This window comes from Ictalurus punctatus, chromosome 25 (genome assembly GCF_001660625.3).
Source record: "Ictalurus punctatus breed USDA103 chromosome 25, Coco_2.0, whole genome shotgun sequence".
Lineage (NCBI taxonomy): Eukaryota > Metazoa > Chordata > Actinopteri > Siluriformes > Ictaluridae > Ictalurus > Ictalurus punctatus.
In genome coordinates this window covers 7,863,289-7,882,457 of record NC_030440.2, presented here as the reverse complement: position 1 = coordinate 7,882,457, position 19,169 = coordinate 7,863,289, and the positions used below count along the sequence as shown (strand labels likewise).

At 39.8% G+C, this 19,169-nt stretch overlaps 2 protein-coding genes across 3 annotated transcripts in view; one reads left to right on the top strand and one right to left on the bottom strand.

Annotated features, from left to right (window-relative positions):
- Nucleotides 1-148: 148 nt before the first annotated feature.
- On the top strand, nucleotides 149-13,877 carry znf513a (zinc finger protein 513a). Of its 2 annotated transcripts, XM_017455973.3 has the most exons (5): nucleotides 149-621; nucleotides 1,072-1,176; nucleotides 2,200-2,331; nucleotides 9,565-10,497; nucleotides 10,947-13,877. In XM_017455973.3, the coding sequence occupies exons 2-5, from the start codon at nucleotides 1,137-1,139 to the stop codon at nucleotides 11,738-11,740; spliced, it is 1,899 nt and encodes a 632-aa protein (XP_017311462.1). In that variant the 5' UTR covers nucleotides 149-621; nucleotides 1,072-1,136; the 3' UTR covers nucleotides 11,741-13,877. The 2 variants fall into 2 exon arrangements, with proteins under 2 accessions (XP_017311462.1, XP_017311466.1); XM_017455977.3 differs by lacking the exons at nucleotides 149-621; nucleotides 1,072-1,176; nucleotides 2,200-2,331 and adding an exon at nucleotides 4,171-9,403.
- The window catches only part of snx17 (sorting nexin 17), a 27,742-nt gene continuing 21,918 nt past the window's right edge, over nucleotides 13,346-19,169 (bottom strand). Inside the window, exons 11-15 of the mRNA XM_017455980.3 lie at nucleotides 18,511-18,639; nucleotides 16,410-16,487; nucleotides 15,985-16,059; nucleotides 15,861-15,902; nucleotides 13,346-15,756 (exon numbers count right to left, since the gene is read on the bottom strand). Coding sequence (XP_017311469.1) covers nucleotides 15,637-15,756; nucleotides 15,861-15,902; nucleotides 15,985-16,059; nucleotides 16,410-16,487; nucleotides 18,511-18,639 — 444 coding nt within the window. The 3' untranslated portion in view covers nucleotides 13,346-15,636. The remainder of the gene's footprint in view (nucleotides 15,757-15,860; nucleotides 15,903-15,984; nucleotides 16,060-16,409; nucleotides 16,488-18,510; nucleotides 18,640-19,169) is intronic.

Genomic DNA, 19,169 nt, shown 5'->3' with positions numbered 1-19,169 from the left:
TATGTATATGAAGCGTTCAACAACTACAACAATAACAGCAACAATAATAATATTTATTATTATATTTTATTTCCATCGTTATTATAGCAACGTCATGAAAATAATTAAATAATGAATACATAATAAAACAGTAATATACGGTAAAATTGTTGTTATTACAAGAAGAAGGAAGAGGAGGAGGAGGAGGAAGATCTCATTTGCAAAGCCAAACCTTCAGGAGTGTTTCATATTTTTACATGACTTTACAAAAACACAAAAGCAACCACAGTTATACTAGTAAAATAATAGTAATATTTATTGATTGGTTTATTTGTTTGTTTGCTGGCTTTCCCCCTACTTGCAGCGTCCGTGGTGGAGGTCTCCGTCGTGACTACAAATCCCAGTGGCAAGAAAACTACATTCTGTCGTCACTTCCGGAAGCGGATCACGTAGAATTCCGGAAGAAAATGTATACAATGGCAATCTAGAAATCAATTAACTTGTGAAAAAAAGACCATTAATTGCCTTTCTTCGTGGCTGACGTGATATGGCATGGCGGACAGCTCATATTAACGTCCTCTGACATAACGCCATTTTACTCGCACGCGAAGAGTTATTTGATGGCTAAAGGAGAAGCAGAAGGTATAATATTGATGAAATCATGTTAGCATGTTATAGCTAGCTAAATGTTCATGTACATGTTTGGCTAGGCTGAGATGTAGAAATATCTATCAGCTTTGGGGAGGTTAGCTAGCTTTGTGGTTTCCATTTTTGCGCCGTAATGAGATCTTTGTTGTTTTGAATGTGCAGTTAGAGAGAAGGCATAAAGTCAAATAGATTTGTTTAATTATTCAGAATCCAAATGATAATGTGCATCATATAGAAGAGGTGGGTTTTGAGGTCCTGGTATATGTTGTGACATTATTAGCTTAATAGTTTGACAGCGAGTGCAATGGAGATGTGCCAGTGGTACATGACATCTTATTTTCATGGTGATTGTGCTTCTGATAGAACAAACAGCTAGTGTATGAGAGTGAGTGAGAGCTTCGTTGCAGTGCTTAATGAAAGTGCTGCACTGTTTGTGTGTGTTAGGAAGAATGAGCTGATTGTAGCTGGCTTGTGGTAGAAGCTACTAATCAAGAAAGGCTGGCTGGAAGATGCCAAGAAGAAAACAACAGAATCCACAACCTGTAAAGTGTAAGTACTTTTTTCCAGTGGTTTTAATCCATATCCATAATAATTTTTCCAGAAAGAAATAGGCTAACATAAAGCCTGTATTGTGTGTGTGTGTGTGTGTGTGTGTGTGTGTGTGTGTATGTATGTATGTATGTATGTGTGTATATATATATATATATATATATATATATATATATATATATATATATATATATATATATATATAAAGTAGTTTTAGTCATAGTAATTCCAGTTTATTACTCAGCTACTATCATTTTTGGGTTTGACATCAAACTCACCTTATTACTAGTGAATAATTCAACAATTAATTGACCTGGTAGACTGATGGTTATTAATAAAATTATATTCAACTTGTTCATATTCCAAAGTGCATTCATTATACAGTGCCTGTTTAGAGTCATCAGTGTCTCCACATATATATATATATATATATATATATATATATATATATATATATATATATATATATATATATATATATATATATTTATTTATTTATTTATTATGATCATTTACAAAATACTTGTCTGTTATTTTTCAATCCATACACAAGTCTGTATTTGCATTTCATAAAATGTTTTATCAGGTACATCTGGTGTGATTTTCTATACATCATAGCTTAACTCCTGATACCATGTCCAGCAGATGGCAGCAAAATGTTAGTTCTTAAATAAATAAATAAATAAATAAATAAATAAATAAATAAATAAATAAATAAATAAATAAATAAAAGGGTGGTGGGAGGTTCCACAAAATTAAAATTGAGCCCTTGAATGAAAGTCTTGACCTTCTGAAGCTTCTTTTCATAATTATACAAGCTGTGCAGTTAGACCTAAAAGGTTCTTCCAGTTAGCATGCTGACTCTTCCTGGAAGTGGAAAACACATTATCCTGCATGAAAGCGCTTATGGCTATTACATCCAGGCCTGATGTAATAGCATGATGTACATGATGTAACTATTGTTAGTATTATTCTGTGTGTAAACATGTATGAGTCTGTAAATCCTCCTGTGCTGCTTTTTAGTGGATTCTGAAGATGGCGTAAGCATTAATCCTGCAACAACCCTTACATTTGAGAGTGACTTTCTTCTGGGCCAAGACCTTGACTTCTCAGATGCTGATAACGGCAAAATCTTAGGTCTGGAGAAGTTTTCAGGTGAGTGATGGGCTGAGCTGCAGCATAGCAAACTCGATATGCAGTTTTGCACGTGTATATATATATACATATCATAACTGCATATCATAACTAACATGTTGTACTAGGGACTGAAAAACATCTCTCCGTCTTAGCTTCTTTAGTGTGATAATGGTTGGTGGTCATTCTAAATTTTGTATACCTGTTATTTTGGTTATCAGTTATTCCTAAAGGTAAAAACTGCTGTCTAGTTTACCATACTACATGAAATACATATATTAAATTTGGTGCTGATGATAGTTTTATTTTTTATTAATTTTTACACTGAATGTAAAAGGTCTACACACCCCTGTTAAAATGGCAGGTTTTTCTGATGTAAAAAATAAAATTAAACCAGGATAAATCCTGTCAGAACTTTTTGCAAAGCCAATGTGAAATTACAACATATAAAAATGAAGTCGAAAAACACTTCATTTTAATTTTATGGGGGAAAAAAAGTTACAATAGCCTGGTTGCATAAGTGTGCACACCCTTTTATAATTGTGGGTGTGGCTTTGTTCAGAATAAAAAAATCTCATGTTCAAAAGTAGTAATCAGACAGCTGTCATCGATTTAAATGATTCTGATTAACCCCAAATAAAGATCAGCTGTTTCTGTAGAATTTTTATATCCATTGCATATATTGTGGTAAGTAATATCTGTTTCAGATTTGTGATGGTTTTAATTTTATTATTACTAATACTGAAAATTATTGGTGTTCCTAGTGTTCTTGAACTAGTTTGTAGCTAGTTAAGCTACATTAAACTCACAATAGGGTAATGCCATTGCATTGTGCTTGTTCCTTTTGACGCATGAGTACACTTGTGGTCCAGTTCTGGTGAAACACACTCACTTATGCAAATATGTAAATTTGGATACTGCTTCAGTTCTGTGTTTCTATTTGACAAACATGTGTTGAATTTGATCCATTTAGTTTGTTACAGACATCACATCTGGAGCCAGCTTCATAGCTTTAATTTTAAGGAGACATCCTCCCAGTTTTTGTTCAGGTTACCAACTATAGTATATGTAAAAAATAGTTTGTGCCTCAGCATTTAGGATTGAAAAAAGGTTTTTGCGTTATAGTGCCACCATATGGCTAAGCTCAGATTTTTAACAGGGAAGGTGGAAGGGACTGAAGGAAGGAAAGAGACTTTTCCATTAATCATTGTACATTAAAGTTAATGAAAGTTGTCATTTCTACAGCATTTGAATTGTTAAAATGAATAGAACTTGTTTCTAACAAGCTGTAGGTGATGTCTCTCTGCTCAAGTAATCATTTACTAAACTAACAAAATGAAACCAGGACTATATGTCCTGTTTAACCTATTTATTAATGTTAAACGTCTGCATGGCAATGAATTAATTCTCTATTTGAATAACCTTATTTTACACATGGATGTTCCTATTCTCATGTTGTAATCATTATAATTATTGCTATCATGCACCAATCAAATGTTTTCATAAGCCAAACTGAACTAGTTTCAGTATCTCTTCAGTTTTCTTTGTAATTTCATGCATATGTCGATAAATGCGAATCACCCGTAAAAATTAGCTAGCACATTCATGATTTGCATTTATACAGCCTATGTGACCCTGTATGCCAGTGCTGTACACTGTGAAGGCTGCCCCACCTAAGCTAGGTGAGGACTTGCCACTGTTTAGCAGTCCCTGCAGAAAGGTCAAAGAGTTTCAGTGTACAGGATCTAGCTGATAAGGTGAATGTCATTAATTGAACCGCTTACACAAAAGGATGTGCAATAACCATGTGATCTTGCATCCAGAAGGATCTCCTCTGAGGGGGAGGGGGAGGGGGAGGGGCGGGTGGTCAGCCTGGCCAGATTTCACCATCCATTTGGGATGGCAAATCTGGTCGGGGAGGAAGCTGCCAGGGTGTTTCAATATTAGTGAAAGCAGCAGTGGTAACCAAGGTCTTGCTGGCCATCTTGGAGTCACAGTTAGATCTCAGCGGTGCAGGAGGAAAAGTGTATAACAAATGGTGAGGCCAGGCATGGGCTAAGGCATCCTGGCTTAGCAAGCTATCAGGCTCCACCAAGGAGGCTCATCTGCACCCCACCAGATTCTCCCAGATCTTGGCTACCACCTCTGGGTGCCTCCCCTGAGCTAACTAAATATCTTTCTCCCATAGGGCACTGACCCTAACTAGACTCTTACTGTACTGTTATACACTCTGAGCCACCAGTGAGGCAATGCTAAAGCTTCTGGCAATTTGGGGTAACCCACATCCAGATCCCACACCCACATTGATGTTCCTGCTTTCATTAGTCCATCATCAGCAGACAGCTGATACCACATATTTGATTGGAAACCATAAAAATATTTGCCACACTATGGGGTATTGATTCCTACCTAAAGCAATGACTAATTCTTAGTGAATCTAGCCTTATGTCAGTGAACTGTTATCTGCTTTGGAACTCTTCCCTATGTTCTCTGTGAGTCTAAACACCACAATGTGAGAGAGGAGGGTGGATGTGTTCCAGATGGCCTGCTCCTTGGTGTAGGCACCATGAGCCAGGTGTCCAAATATGGCAGTATCCTGCCATATTCAGAGACAAATCCACTTGTATTTTGTAAACATGTATGGTGTTCAGGAGAGGCCAAATGGCAGGACTTTGAATTAGAATCCCTGTCCTTAGAAGGCAAATTTATGAAGCATCTGCATTCTCAGGCAATGGAAACATAAAAATGTGCATCCCGCTCAGATCTAACATTAGGCAGAAACTGATCTTTTTTTGTACAACAAAATGGTTTGAATTGAAGTTGAATTCAATTCTCTGTTGCACCAAGAGAGAAACATCTTGAGACAGGGTGAAAACTTTATAGGAGTCTAAGCTCAATGAGGCCTTGAGCCCCCCAAAAGGTGGCGGCTAGCCGTATTGCAAGGCTTTGACCCCCATTTAGGACCCACCATACAGGGTAGATGAGGGGCACTCAAACACTTAAAAGAAATCTGAGAATATGGGCCCTCCCCCTACTGAATGCAATTGCAAAGCAGATGGGCCCCCTGTTGGCATTCAAAGACAAAACTGACTTTCTGGTTCATTTGGCCATGATGGTTTTGTAATAAAGAAACCTTTACCCACTTCTTATCAAGTGCTTCTGTGCCTGGCCCAAAGAATGACCTCAGCACACAAGATAGGTTTGACTAAACCATACCTTGCTAGCATAGAAACAAAGTTGCCCCATGTCTTGGCCAAGGTGTTGCGTTACCAGGAGTGATTTGTCAATTAATTCCTTTACAGGGCAGTTAACATCTGCAAATTGGAGTGACTAATCCAATGCTAGCAGCAGAATAGCAAGCTTATTGTGAGTGTGTGCCACACTTGTTGCAATGTTGTACATTTTCACTAAGGAGTCATCAGTGTAGTGGACCAGTGATGTAACACCAGCATCAATGACAAGCATGGCCAAATATGACCTGCTCATTATTCATCATATTGGTCAAAGCAAATGCCCTTGTGCCCAGGCACAGGTAAGCTGGAGCCTACATAAATCCCCCAAGTCCCTGCACTGTGGGACAACAAACCCTGCCACCATATGTGCCATCAGAAAAGTGCATCAAGTTCAGTATACCCTTTGATTCATTGCACCATCCAAAACTACTTGAACACATTCTTGCATTCACCTGCTAAGGGACAAGAAGGACTGACCACGGACCAGTAATGGTTGTTGAGCTATGAGCTATTGTTGAGAATTGCCAACCTTTAAGTTACATTGCCTCAGTTCCTGGGTCATTGATTTCCTAGCCACAATGAGAGTTGATTCATTTAGAGAGTAACTCTACTGCTTTTTGTGGGTCGTCGCTGGTACTGGGCATTTGTAATTGCTAAGCTGTATAGATTGAGGGGCTTGTGCAAGTTTTGGCTCTTACAGCTGCTAAGTGAATAGCTCCATAATGTGTTTACAAATGTAAGAAGTAGAAAGGGAATTATGTATAGTAAAGGTAATTATATTGCTATATATTGTGTTGTAATTCACACTGTAGCCTTGGCATGTGTGCACATGTGCACAATTTGGTGTTACACACCAGCCCTGGTGATTAGGGGGGAGTGAAACCAAAATATTGCAGAAATGTACTAATTGTCCTGTAATGGACTGGCATCCCATTCAGGGAAAGGGGAACCTGACCAGGCTAAAGCCAAAATAACAACAGTAATAATAATACAACCAGGACTAAATACTATATACAGAGTCTGATGATGTGGCTGTCATACACTTTAATACACGGTGCTCTAATTATTGGCAAAAAATATTGTATAAAATAAATAACACACACAATTCAAATTGTCCACAATAATAGTATAAATAATAATAAACAATAGTATAAATAAGAATAATAAAAAAACATTTCTCATTAGAACTGCTTTTTTAAAATAATAAGTATTTTTAGTTAATAATAATAATAATAATAATAGTTACCAACATCCATAAGGAATATTTAGAATAAATGAATAAAATTGTCATTATATTTGTAATTGCAATTTTAATTGTAACCGTGCCCTGTTGCCTTGCTATACTTGTATGAGGATGCATGCAACACTTGTGTAAATTTCCTTTGTTATTTATTACCATGGGGAAAATTTTAGATTTTTTTAAATGGATTTATAAAAATACATAAAAAAAAAAAATACCAATAAGCACAATTAGTGATAAAAACAAAAATAATATATGAAAGAGTTTTGACATTTCCAGGAATTGGACCCATGAGCACACAGTGTCCCCATGGTTTAGTTGAGTGTGATTTGTTAATAATTATTTCTATAAAAAAAAAAATTTAAGTAGCAAATCAATAGGAAGTCCTTCCTGAGAGTATCTCAGAATGCTGTGCCTGAATTTCACAGAGCATCTTTAGAAATTGGCATCATGTGTTGTGGTGTTACATGAAACCAAAATCAAGTTTTTTGGTCATGCACACAATTCAATAAAAAAACTATATATATGTGTGTGTGTATATATACACCGATCAGCCTAATAATGTGTAGGTCCTCTTTGTGGCACCAAAACATCTCTGACCCATCGAGGCATGGACTCCAGAAGACCTTTTGAAGGTGTGCTGTGGCATCTGGCACAAAGGCATTAGCAGCAGATCCTTTAAGTCCTGCAAGTAGTGATGTGAGGCCTCCATGGCTCGGACTTGTTTGTCCAGCACATCCCACAGTCCTCTGGACTGAGATCTGGGGAAATTGGAGACCAGGTCTACACCATGAGCTCTGTCATGTTCCTTAAACCATTCCTGAACAGTTATTGCAGTGCTGCAGGGAGCATTATCCTGCTGAAACAGGCCACAGCCATTATGAAATATTGCTGCCATGAAGGGTTGTACTTGGTCTGCAGTAATGTTTAGGTAGGTGGTACATGTCAAAGTTACATCCACATGAATGCCAGGACCCAACGTTTCCCAGCAGAACATTACCCAGAGCATCACACTACCTCTGCAGCTTGCCTTCTCCCTATAGTGCATAATGCTGCCATTTTCCCATCATAGCGTGCATTAACTTTTTTTCAGCAATTTGTGCTACACTAGCTCTTCTGTGGGATCAGACAAGAAGGGCTAGCCTTCGTTCTCCACATGCATCGATGAGCCTTGGGCGCCCGTGACACTGTCACCAGTTCACTGGTTGTCCTTCCTTGGAACATTTTTGGTAGGTACTAACCACTGCATACCTGGAACACCCCACCGGACCTGTTATCTTGGAGATACTCTGACCCAATCATCTAGCCTCACAATTTTGCCCATCAAAGTCTCTCAGATCCTTACACTTACCCATTTTTAATGCTTCCAACATATTAACTTTGAGAAATGACTGTTCTTCAAGAGCAGTTACTCACTTTACCTGTCAGTGGTTTTAATGTTATGGCTGATCGCAATAAATCAGTGTTTTGCAGTGGCCACCTCAGTATTCGCATACCGTGGTCTGAATTGAAGAAGGAAGTCCATGTGCACAAACATAAGAATATAAAGGAGCTTAAAATATTCTACATGAAGGAGTGGACTAAGATGTCGCTACAAGAGTCTCCAACCTTGTTCATCATTACAGGAAGTGACTAGTGCTCTTAGTCTTTCCAGGACTGGTATCACTACATATTAATTGTAAGGTTGCAGAAAATTTTGAAACTAGTGTTAAAAAATAGATAAACAGATTTAAAAAAACAACAACAACTTTAGTATAATTATAGTGTGATAAATTGATAGTGAACACTAGATTCTTTAAGTTAACAAAAACAATTATTATTATTATTATTATTATAAGCCAGATGAAGCGTGAGAGATGCTATCAAAAGCACCATGATGATGATGATGATGATGATGATGATAAAGATTAGATGTTTAGGATTATAGCCTACAATCCAAAAATCATACAAGGTATAGTAAGTATGTTGTGGTGATGGAAAGGTCTGAATAGCTAATGTTTTTGCTTTCTTTTTTGCCATGTGTTCCCAGTGAAAATATCAGAATTTAATGTGAGGGTTTAGATGGCAGAATACATTAGGGGGGAAAATACTTATTTTCATGCACAGCTGAAAGAGTGCAGCATTCTGTTGGAGCGTGCAGTCTGAAAATGGCAAATCAGAAAAGAAGCACTGTGCTGCCATTATAAGGGTCATCAAGACAGCCATCATCATCAAGGACACCATTACAGGAAGGCATTTATACATCATCATCATCATCATCATCATCGTCTCTGTGCCTTCATCATCATCATCATCATCATCATCATCATCATCTCTGTGCCTTTATTATCATCATCATCATCATCATCATCATCATCATCATCAACCCCTCATCATGATCAGCACAGCCATTATAGTCATCATCATTATCATTAGGCTGGGTAATCATCCACCGAGGGTTTCTTGCAAGCCCAATATAAAGGCCGACTCAGAATCTCGCACTCATTTCCTCTGTGTGTGAGGAGAGAGCTTCATGAGTGAGGGAGAAAGAGACAGAGCCATGTTATAGGCAGGCAGTGTAGTCTGTGCTTTCAGTATTCAGTATTTGTTCCTGCAGGATACTGCAACCTCTTTTAACTGTGTGAGTATAAAACAATGTTTTTATTTTTTGAACACGTATGTTTCTTTCAGAAATACATTTATGCAGTGTTATTATTAACTAGGAAAGTCTAATGGAGCTTTTATAGAACACCATTTTACTGCTCAGATTAACTTGTCCTGATTTGTTTTCATCCCATACAGCTAATATCAGTCTGCCTAGTTTCCAACTGGGTGACGAAGAGAGCTCCTCCTTCAGCCACCTCAGCATGGAGAGTGACACCCACGACCTACGCACTGCTGAGAACGAGCGAGAGGGTGCGAGATCCGAGCCTGCGTTCCCTCTCTACGTCTCCTGCAGGGGCTGCGATCAGCTCCTTGATGAAGATGAGCACTCATGCCAGCGCTGCTCTAAACGGGATGGATCCAGCATAGGGGACAGGAGTGTCCACATAGGAGCACAGCCTGTGCTCAAAGGGGCAGATGGAGAGCGAGAGGGTGCGAGATCCGAGCCTGCGTTCCCTCTCTACGTCTCCTGCAGGGGCTGCGATCAGCTCCTTGATGAGGATGAGCACTCATGCCTGCGCTGCTCTAAACGGGATGGATCCAGCATAGGGGACAGGAGTGTCCACATAGGAGCACAGCCTGTGCTCAAAGGGGCAGATGGAGAGGGAGCGGGACCTGAGAACGGCCAGCAGAAGCTGAACTCTTGTCCGCTGTGTGGCTTTTCCTCGCGTTACACCAACCATGTAAAGAGGCACATGAAGACGCACAACGGCGAGAAGCCATACCGCTGCTCTCTGTGCTCCTACGCCTCCGCACAGTTGGTCAACCTGCAGCGCCATTTACGCATCCACACAGGAGAAAAACCCTACCAGTGTGAGTACTGCACCTTCGCCTGCAGTTCCCTGGGCAACCTGAAGAGGCACCAGCGCATGCACACAGTTGCAAATCCTGCTCAGAACATACAACAGCGAATGCACACTGCCATAAATCCAGGCCAAAATACACATCAGAATATGCACGCAGTCACAAATCCTGCACAGAATGCACAGCGGATGATGAGCGGCCTCAGCCTTTTAGGTTCTGTTGGATGCCAGAGTCTAAAAGAGGATGCTCCTCGTGCCTCGAGGGAAGGTACACTTTTATTTTTCTTTATTAGAAACATTAGGAATGTCCTGTTTGGAACGGTACATTTTTATTTAGAGGTAATAATCAGGACATTTTAGAAGAAGGCCAGGTAAGCGTTCGCAGTTAATTAGTAAATAGGTTATAGATTAGTTTAATTAATTATTGTACACCTTCCACCATAAAGAGGACCTCTAAAACTTTGTGACTGTTTTAATTAATCATTTCTATTGAGATTAATCATATATTGGGTATTTTGAAATGCATTATACAATGCTATTGCTAAAAGTATTTGTTATAAATTATAATGAATGTTTATAACCTCACTTATTGGGATCCTGGAGCAGATATTGAATTCTGTTAATGAATATTTCATATTTTCTAGCTACTAGATGCAAGATTTTTTTTTTATGCCCTTTTATTGCAAGCTGCTGATTTTGTTTTTGTGCAATTTTCAGTGCTTCAGTCCTCGGAAATGATGAAAGGGAATTTGAGCATTGGCAGAGACAGCGGATATCTCAAGGCTTTTGCAAGGCTGAAGTCAGAGCAGCAGTCGTGCACCCGGGCACAGCCTGGCGTTCTGCCTCCTCTGCTCTTCCCTTTCACGTGCAGGCTATGTGGCCTGGTCCTGGATGGCGAGGACGGGTCGTCAGCGCAGATCTGCGCCAAGTGCACCTTGGAAATGCTGACTAAAGATGCAGCAGGTAGCGTCAGCGAGCGGGGACACCGAGGGGACCGGGTGTACACGTGTGCCGCTTGCCCGTTCCTCACACACTACCCCAACCACCTGGCCCGGCACATGAAGACGCACAGCGGCGAGAAACCCTACAAGTGCCCACAGTGCCCATACGCTTCGGCCCACTTCGACAACCTGAAGCGGCACCACCGTGTGCACACTGGCGAAAAGCCCTACAAGTGCCACCTGTGTGACTACGCCTGCGGAAATTTGGCAAACCTAAAACGGCACCAGCGGGTTCACTCAGGTGCCAAACCTTTCCAATGCAGCGTCTGCAGCTACAGCTGCAACCAGAGCATGAACCTGAAGAGGCACATGCTGCGTCACACAGGCGAGAAGCCACACAAGTGCCATGCGTGCACATACACTACAGGCCACTGGGACAACTACAAGCGGCACCAGAAGAAACACGTAGCAGGAACAGAAGAGTGGGATACAGTGCCGCTGCCCGCCAATGAGGAAGAGGCAGAGATTGACGAGGAGGAGGAGGAGGAGGAGAAAGAAGAGGAGGTATAGCCTGGCAATGGGAGGAACAATTGCAGTATGATAAGATTATATAAAATTGAGATGAAGTGTTACAGTACCAGCATAAGCTTTGTTCTTGGTTGTTTTTTTTTTGCACCCTTTGTGTCATTATGTTTCCAGCTGCTAAAAAGACTTGTGCACAGACTGTTTTCATTCCCTTTGCGTAGGGTTGGATGGGTAATTCAAGACTCTGGATCAGAGTGCCCTTGCTTCATCAGTGCCATACAGACATTTTATAATGCTACCTAGATGAAATCCAATTTCTCCTTCATCGTAAATCTCGCACGGATGTTCATTGATCTGCGGTGCCACAGAGCCATGTGTCCTTACTGGCTGAACCGTCTGTGGTTTCTCTGAGGCCTTTGCTGCTCAAACGGATAGTTTTAAACCTTCACTACATCCCTTTACAGTGCCAAAACTGAATCCTAACCACAGCAGCTTTTACATTTTCAAATGTCATTTTATTTAATAGCGACAGTGTTGCTCCTTGGTTGTATGTCTTAACTGTGGACTTCTGTCTGATGTTAAAATAGTGCATAGTAAACATTTAGAATGTCCTGATTTATGTAAAGCACTTATTTTTGTAGGTGGTTTGTTCGTTAAAAAGAATGTTTGGCATGCCTTTGCCATCAGTGGCATTAACTAAAAGAAAAGGGACCATGAATTCTATATGCAGTTTATAACCTTCAGGTTGCCAAAAAATGATTGAGATGGATTCCTTTCGATGTGTGGTGCTTAAGTGCTCTCTTGTAATTATGCAGTCATTTCATAATTGCCTTAAATATCCTGGAATAAAGTACTCTGTGGTGAGACTTGTGTATGATGCATGATGAAATATAATGGGGGCTGAACAGTGGCATGAAAAAGCTAAACTGGCTGTTATCAAAACTTACTGGCAACTCTTTTCTTTTTCTTTTTTTTTTTTGCAGGGGTGAAATGGCTACCAGACTGCGTTTGGAGCAAAGTTTGTGGTAGTTAGTAAACAAACTTCCTTGTGCTATTGTTTTTATGACAGTATTGTAGTGTCATAAAAGCCACTCTGCATTATGAATCTACATTACAGACCAAAAGTACCTTCATTTTCTACAGATGCCTTTTGGAAAAATGTGAACCTGTCCAGGGGTCATAGACTTATTTAATTCGCCATGAGCTGGAATTAAATTATTCTTTCAGATTTCACAGAAATCCATCACCGAATCTTTTCCCTGCTAACTCGTTCACGTCAACACAGGAAATTAGCTGAAGCAGGTGTGTTAGAACCGGGGAAACGTTAACTAGAGCAACACACTCACTCCTTTTAATCATAGCCGTGTCATTTGTGGTCACATCACAATCAATCAGATATACCATGAATTATAAGGGGCAGTGGTAGCCCAACAGTTAAGATGTTGGATTACTGATGGGAAGGTCATGAAGGAGTTCAAATCCCAGGACCACCAAGCTGTCACTGTTGGGCCCTTGAGCAACGTCCTTAACCCTCAGCTGCTCTGATGTATAAAAGATAAACGTAAGTCGCTCTGGCTAAGGGCGTCTGCCAAATGCCGTAAATGTAAATGTTATTCAAGTGCACAGGAAAGACACCACGACATAGAAATGCAGAGATTTGGCATCTACTTTTATTGAAATCCATGACATTGCTTTTAAATGTTTAAAGAACTGCTAGGCTCTGTGTGACATTAAGAATATATACCATAAACCCCTTGTAGATATGCTGCTGGTGAACATACTGAAGTTGACGCTCACATATTCTAACAAGTCAGAAAACACATTCACTCTTTACACTTGATCAAGTTGAGAATGACTTCTTCAAATCATCAAGACTCAGACAAGTTAGATAAATCATAACTCAGATCAGTCTTGTTCTGGTGGGTAAACAGCACTCGCACTGGAGAACATCTCTCTGGAATGAAGCTTCTCATTTACTCAGATTGAACAATTTTGCCATGCAAAGATTAAAATATATATATATATATATTAACCCACCACCAGCCTGAAATATGAAATGCAGCTTTTTTTTTTTTTTCCATCTGGTCCTCTGAGATGATTGCTACAATGCATTTTATAAAGCACAAAATGGTCTGTGGTTTTTCAACCAAGAAAAAAAAAAAAAAAAAAAAAATATACAGAATAGGTAATGAGTAAAACGACAACGATGGAAATGTGGATGTGGAATTTGTAAACACTGTTCTTTCAATTTTTAATTTTCTACAATTCTGTAAACAGCGGTATACGTTCTTTTTATTACTTTTTTTTTTTTCCTCTTTACACAGCTTGGATATAGTTGATCTACTGCATTTGATTATAATATACTAAATGATAATACATATTAGTAAAATGAATACTTCAGAATACTTTTTATTTGCATGTACATTTATAAAAGTGACTACCATGATTTTTAAAATGTTTTTGTGCAAAATGCTTTAGTAAACTAGAATTTTGGCATTTATGAGAAACCTTTCACAAAATATTGGTTGGAAATACGAGAGAGAAAAAAAAAAAAAAAAAAAAAAAAAAAAAAATTCAACATTGAGCATATGGTTCAGAATGTTTTCCATGATGAGTCACGCCATCTGTCTGTATAATATTGTGCAAAATCATGGGTTCAGCATGTGCAAGCGGTTCTGCCCAAACACCAACAGAACTCTTTCTAAATTCTGCAAGATTTCTCACCAGAGCTTACATTGACAAGGACCTAACACTGAAATGACAAAACGGACAAGCTTGAAATGTAAGGCGGTTGAATTACTGTAAGGCAAAGAGTTGGGAGAAGAAAAGAAAAGGGGAAAAAAAAAAAAAAAGGCCATGCTATGGCTCTGTGTGTGGTGCATGATCTAATTAGGATGAGGTTTCAATTCCGAACCCGTATAACGATTTCTATTCACTACTTATGAAGCTATGATGCTGAGGAGTTTTGAGAGCATTGAAAACCCCTGTTAGATAATATCGGAGAAAAAAATAATTGGCAAGGATTGGCACATTGCACATGAAGGTCGTAATTCCTCCTGAACTCCGTAACTGAAAAAGACTATGCCTTAAACCAAAATCTGTACAGCTTTACGCAGCTGACTTTAGCATGTTTGGACTTGTTCAAATCAGTGTTCTCAGATCTACTTTCATTGTAGCCATCAGCTTGAGACAGCATGAAGCTCATTTAACGCTTAATCATTGGTTACAGCATAGAGGATGAGAAAGCACAGCTTTGAGTCTCTAAAAAAAAGGAAGTACTATTCAGTAGAGGTTAACATCAGAAGCAGCTTTTGTCGCAGCCAATAGGAGTATTTCGTTTCATGGATGCAGGAAATAAACGATGCATCCCTGCACTTGCTTAAAAGGATGGCACAGTGTGAAACTTTTTTTTTTTTTTTTTTTTTAGGAATGCACAGATTCAACACTGAGTTTTGATACTGAAGCTGATGAAATGTTAGAATGAATTTGATGATTTTGCAGTCCCATTCACAGCCATATTTATTGCCATGAATGCATGTGACGTTGACTAATATGACGCAGATCTTGGCAACAGAAGCTAGCAGAGCCGCCTGGTTACTAAGAGAATGTCAGACTGGGATTACTGGGAGTAATCGTCAGATGCTCGGATTTTGTTTTAAAGATTAAGCTCGTCAGTGCATCTTCGATATTTTTGTTTGATTTGTTCATGTGCTCCACGTTGGGCATTGCACACAATGTACTGTGCCTATCTAAGTTGACACCTCATTACATGCAAGACCCCTTACCCCTTCGTAATTTGTGGTTTGTAACGATGTTTTGGATTATTGGAGAAATGCTGCAGGACAACAGTGTGTTAAAATCTTGTAGAATCGGGCGTGTATTCTCCACTCGAACCTGCTCTGCTTGGCTCAGCTGTCCTGTGCTTCAGTCTGAGAGCAGCATCACAGGTCATCATCCCCGATGCCCTCGAAGGCATAGTTTCCGTGAAAATCACTGCCGCTGAGATCGTTAGCAGAGTTTGAGGCGCTGATCCCCCGTAGGGAGACAGAACTCAGCTTGGTCTAAAGCACAAAGATTAGAGAAACACACAGAAATGCATGAGTTCACACTTCATTGTTATACCGGGGGGGAGGAAATAAAAAGAAAAAGAGCACGCCGAACTCACCGAGAGCTTGACAACTTGTTCCCGATTCGCATCAGGAGAATCCTGGGGATAAAAACGAAGCGTTAAATCTGCCCGTGTTTTGACACAATCAAAAAGCATGTTGTAAATGAATAAGCATCCTGACCAGTAATGGAGGAGATTTCACAGCTTGCTGGCTGTTGGATCGATGGATGGATCCATTAAGACGTTTCTTCTGCATCTGAGGAGCACAGAACGGTGTTAGAGACCACACTCTATTGACAAGAGCATTAGAACAACAAAGTCCTTTTAATAAACACAGAGTGCTTTCTCAAGGCCAACATCTGACGTGGGTATGAAATCCCTGCTGTACACACTCGGAGCTGTGCACGCATACAGAATGGTCAACATCAAATGAATGCAATAAACACAATGAGTTAGATCTGTGAGGTTGGACGTGCTCATCAAATTAGCGTCCACCTTTATGCACAAACACCACATGCAACAAAAACAAAAAGAGATGAGGGATCATGAGAGATCTGGCAGACAGACAAGCAGTTACATAAGAACAAAACAGAGAAACTGACTGACTTTCTTAATGCTTCCCCCAGACTTCTTCACCATCAGTTCATCCACCATGGACTGGAGACAGATGCTCATCATGATTGCCTAAAAACACGAACCATACGAGTTTATTTAAAACAACCTTAGCCCTTGTTACAGTACTACAGCTTAGTATTATAAAGTGTTTTTTTAATCGAACGGCACAGCACAGCACGTCAACAAAACCAAGCCCATGTTTGTTTTATCGCTAGCACACGCACCCAAACATAAGTATGCCAATAAAATAGGATACCTTTATCACCACAAGATATTGTCTGGCGCAAGCCAGTAAATGCCATCAAAGAGTAAGATATGAAAGAAAGGATATAGACAAATGTGTAGAAAAGATCTAAAATGGAAATAGAGGGTTGATGATACACAAGTCTATACTGTTAAATGGTAAGCAGTTGTAGCAGTATTCATAGGAGGTTGTGGAACGATATAAAAAATATGTACATGGGTGTAAATGCAAGTGTACAGTAGCATAATGTATTGCCGAATTGAGAAAGGTCTGAACTGCACTTAAGACGACGATAGTGGATTTCACGTACATCCAGAATATCTGTATTACAGAGAGATGTGAGGTGTTATGTTATAGAGGTGGGAGTAAACGCTGAGTGTTGAGTAATGCGACAGCTCTGGGAAAGAGCCTGTTCCTCAGTCTGGTTGTATGGATGTACAGGATCCTGTAACGGTTTCCTGAAGTCAGTCGGGTGAAAATGCTAAACGTAGCCAGGGTGGGTCGGGTCTTTGGAAAATGTTAGCGGGTCAACAGGTGCAACAAATTCTTCAGATTTCTTCCTATGTTGGATCTGTGATCTGGTTTTATGATGTGCTGGAGTGCTTTCCTTTGCTCGGAGCTGCACAATGAGTACCGTTCTGCAGAATGTGATTACGACTCAATAGTGCACTGGTGGAGGCTCAGGTGGAGCTGCTTGGGGAGCTGTTTTCCCCTTAGCGTTCATAGGAAATGGAGCCTCTGTTGAACTTTTAAAAAAAAATAATAATAAAAATACTATCACGGTCATGTTGATGGACCATGATTGGTCGTTACGGATGTAGACACCACACAGGAAACTAAAACTGCTGACTTCCCTTGTCACTATGGTGAACATTGTGTTTGGATTTCTGAAGAACCACAAGCAGTTCTTTGGTTTTCTTGCAGTTGAGAGCCAGGTTGTTGACTTCCTTTCTGTAAGCTGACTCGTAGTTTGAGATCAGTCCTAACATGGTGGTGTAATCTAAAACTTTGATGATTATGATGATGATATTGGACTTGTGGATGGTTTTGCAGTCGTGTGTGAAGAGGGAGTACAACAAGGGGCTCAGCACACAGCCATGTGGTGCTCCAGTGTTTAATGTAACGGGAGAGGACGAGTGCTCTCCCACACTCACTGTGTCTAGAATCCAATTTCATAGCCCGAGTGACAATTGAGAGAAGTTTGAGTGCAAGCTTTAAAATACAACGAAATATAAGGAGTTTCTGTGGCTGAATCTTAAGAGTCATCCTGGCCCTTCCAGGTGAAATCTCCCACAGTGTGCCCAGTGTTCCCAGCATACGCTCTGGATACACAGCGATCCTCACTTGGGTAAAGCTTTTCCTATAGACAAATGAACTAACTAACAGGAAGCCATTCGACACAGTTTATTTTCAAGACGGTTTACTAGACCATGTGGGGGAAAAAAATACAGCATCATGCTAAATAATCACTGGATGTAAATGAAAAATGAATCTGAAACATTAAACCACTGTTGTAAACCGACTCGCCTTGTAATTCCTCCAAAATAAAAAAAATAAAAAAGGAGAAGTTAGAAACGTCTGGCTGACAGCCACTACACGAGGTTTTTTTTTTGTGCCAACAGAAAAGTAACTGCATTCAGAGACATTAATCAAGATGATTTTATAAGTGTATTAGAACAATCAATGGTTTGCACCATTTTTTAAGCCATATGACCTGGCTTGACTCGTCCATGGAATGGACATTGTTTTAGCATGAGACACTGACCTGGAAGGGACCTACTAAAATGAAATCTAGATTAAATAAATAAACTTCGCTCTAAAACGAGCTGGCCGAGACGGAACACTGACCTGAGGACTTGTGATGGTGACCCACTGCAGACGGTCTTTGCTCATCAGATACTCAAAGGCCAGCTCCAGTTTGATGTCACACTTGCCAGAGGTGCAGGGATTAGCAGTGCCATTGGCCACTGGAACTTGCTACAGAGGGGAATCAGATCATAATTATCATCATCATCATCATCATCATCCTCCTGCTTATTACTATTTACCATCAGCCATTATCATAGTCCTTTACACTTTAATTAGCATCAAATCTTAATTTGTTCCTAATTAGCAGCATCGTTAATCATCCCGAATCATCATCATTATCTCCACTCGGGACTGCATTTTAAAGGAACAAAAAAAAAAAAAAAAAAAAAAAAAAAAAAAAGGGTTGTAAAGCGCAATTGTCCAATTTCTCACAAGACAAAACTTATAAAGGCTCTGCTCCCAAGAGATTAAAAAAATTGTTTTCTTCATTTCTCTCTGATGAGGGAAGGCTGCTTCGCCTTCAACTTCCCTTCGGCTAATGGAATGCCTAAGCAGAAAATAAAATATACAAAGCGTTTCCACATCCTTTTGTGAAAACCCCAGAGTAATAACGGGAGACAGGCTATCTGTGTGGGAGGCCACTGTCTGAAAATGCTTCCTTCAGAAGATAAAACAAGTCCTGCAATAGTTTCCGTCTA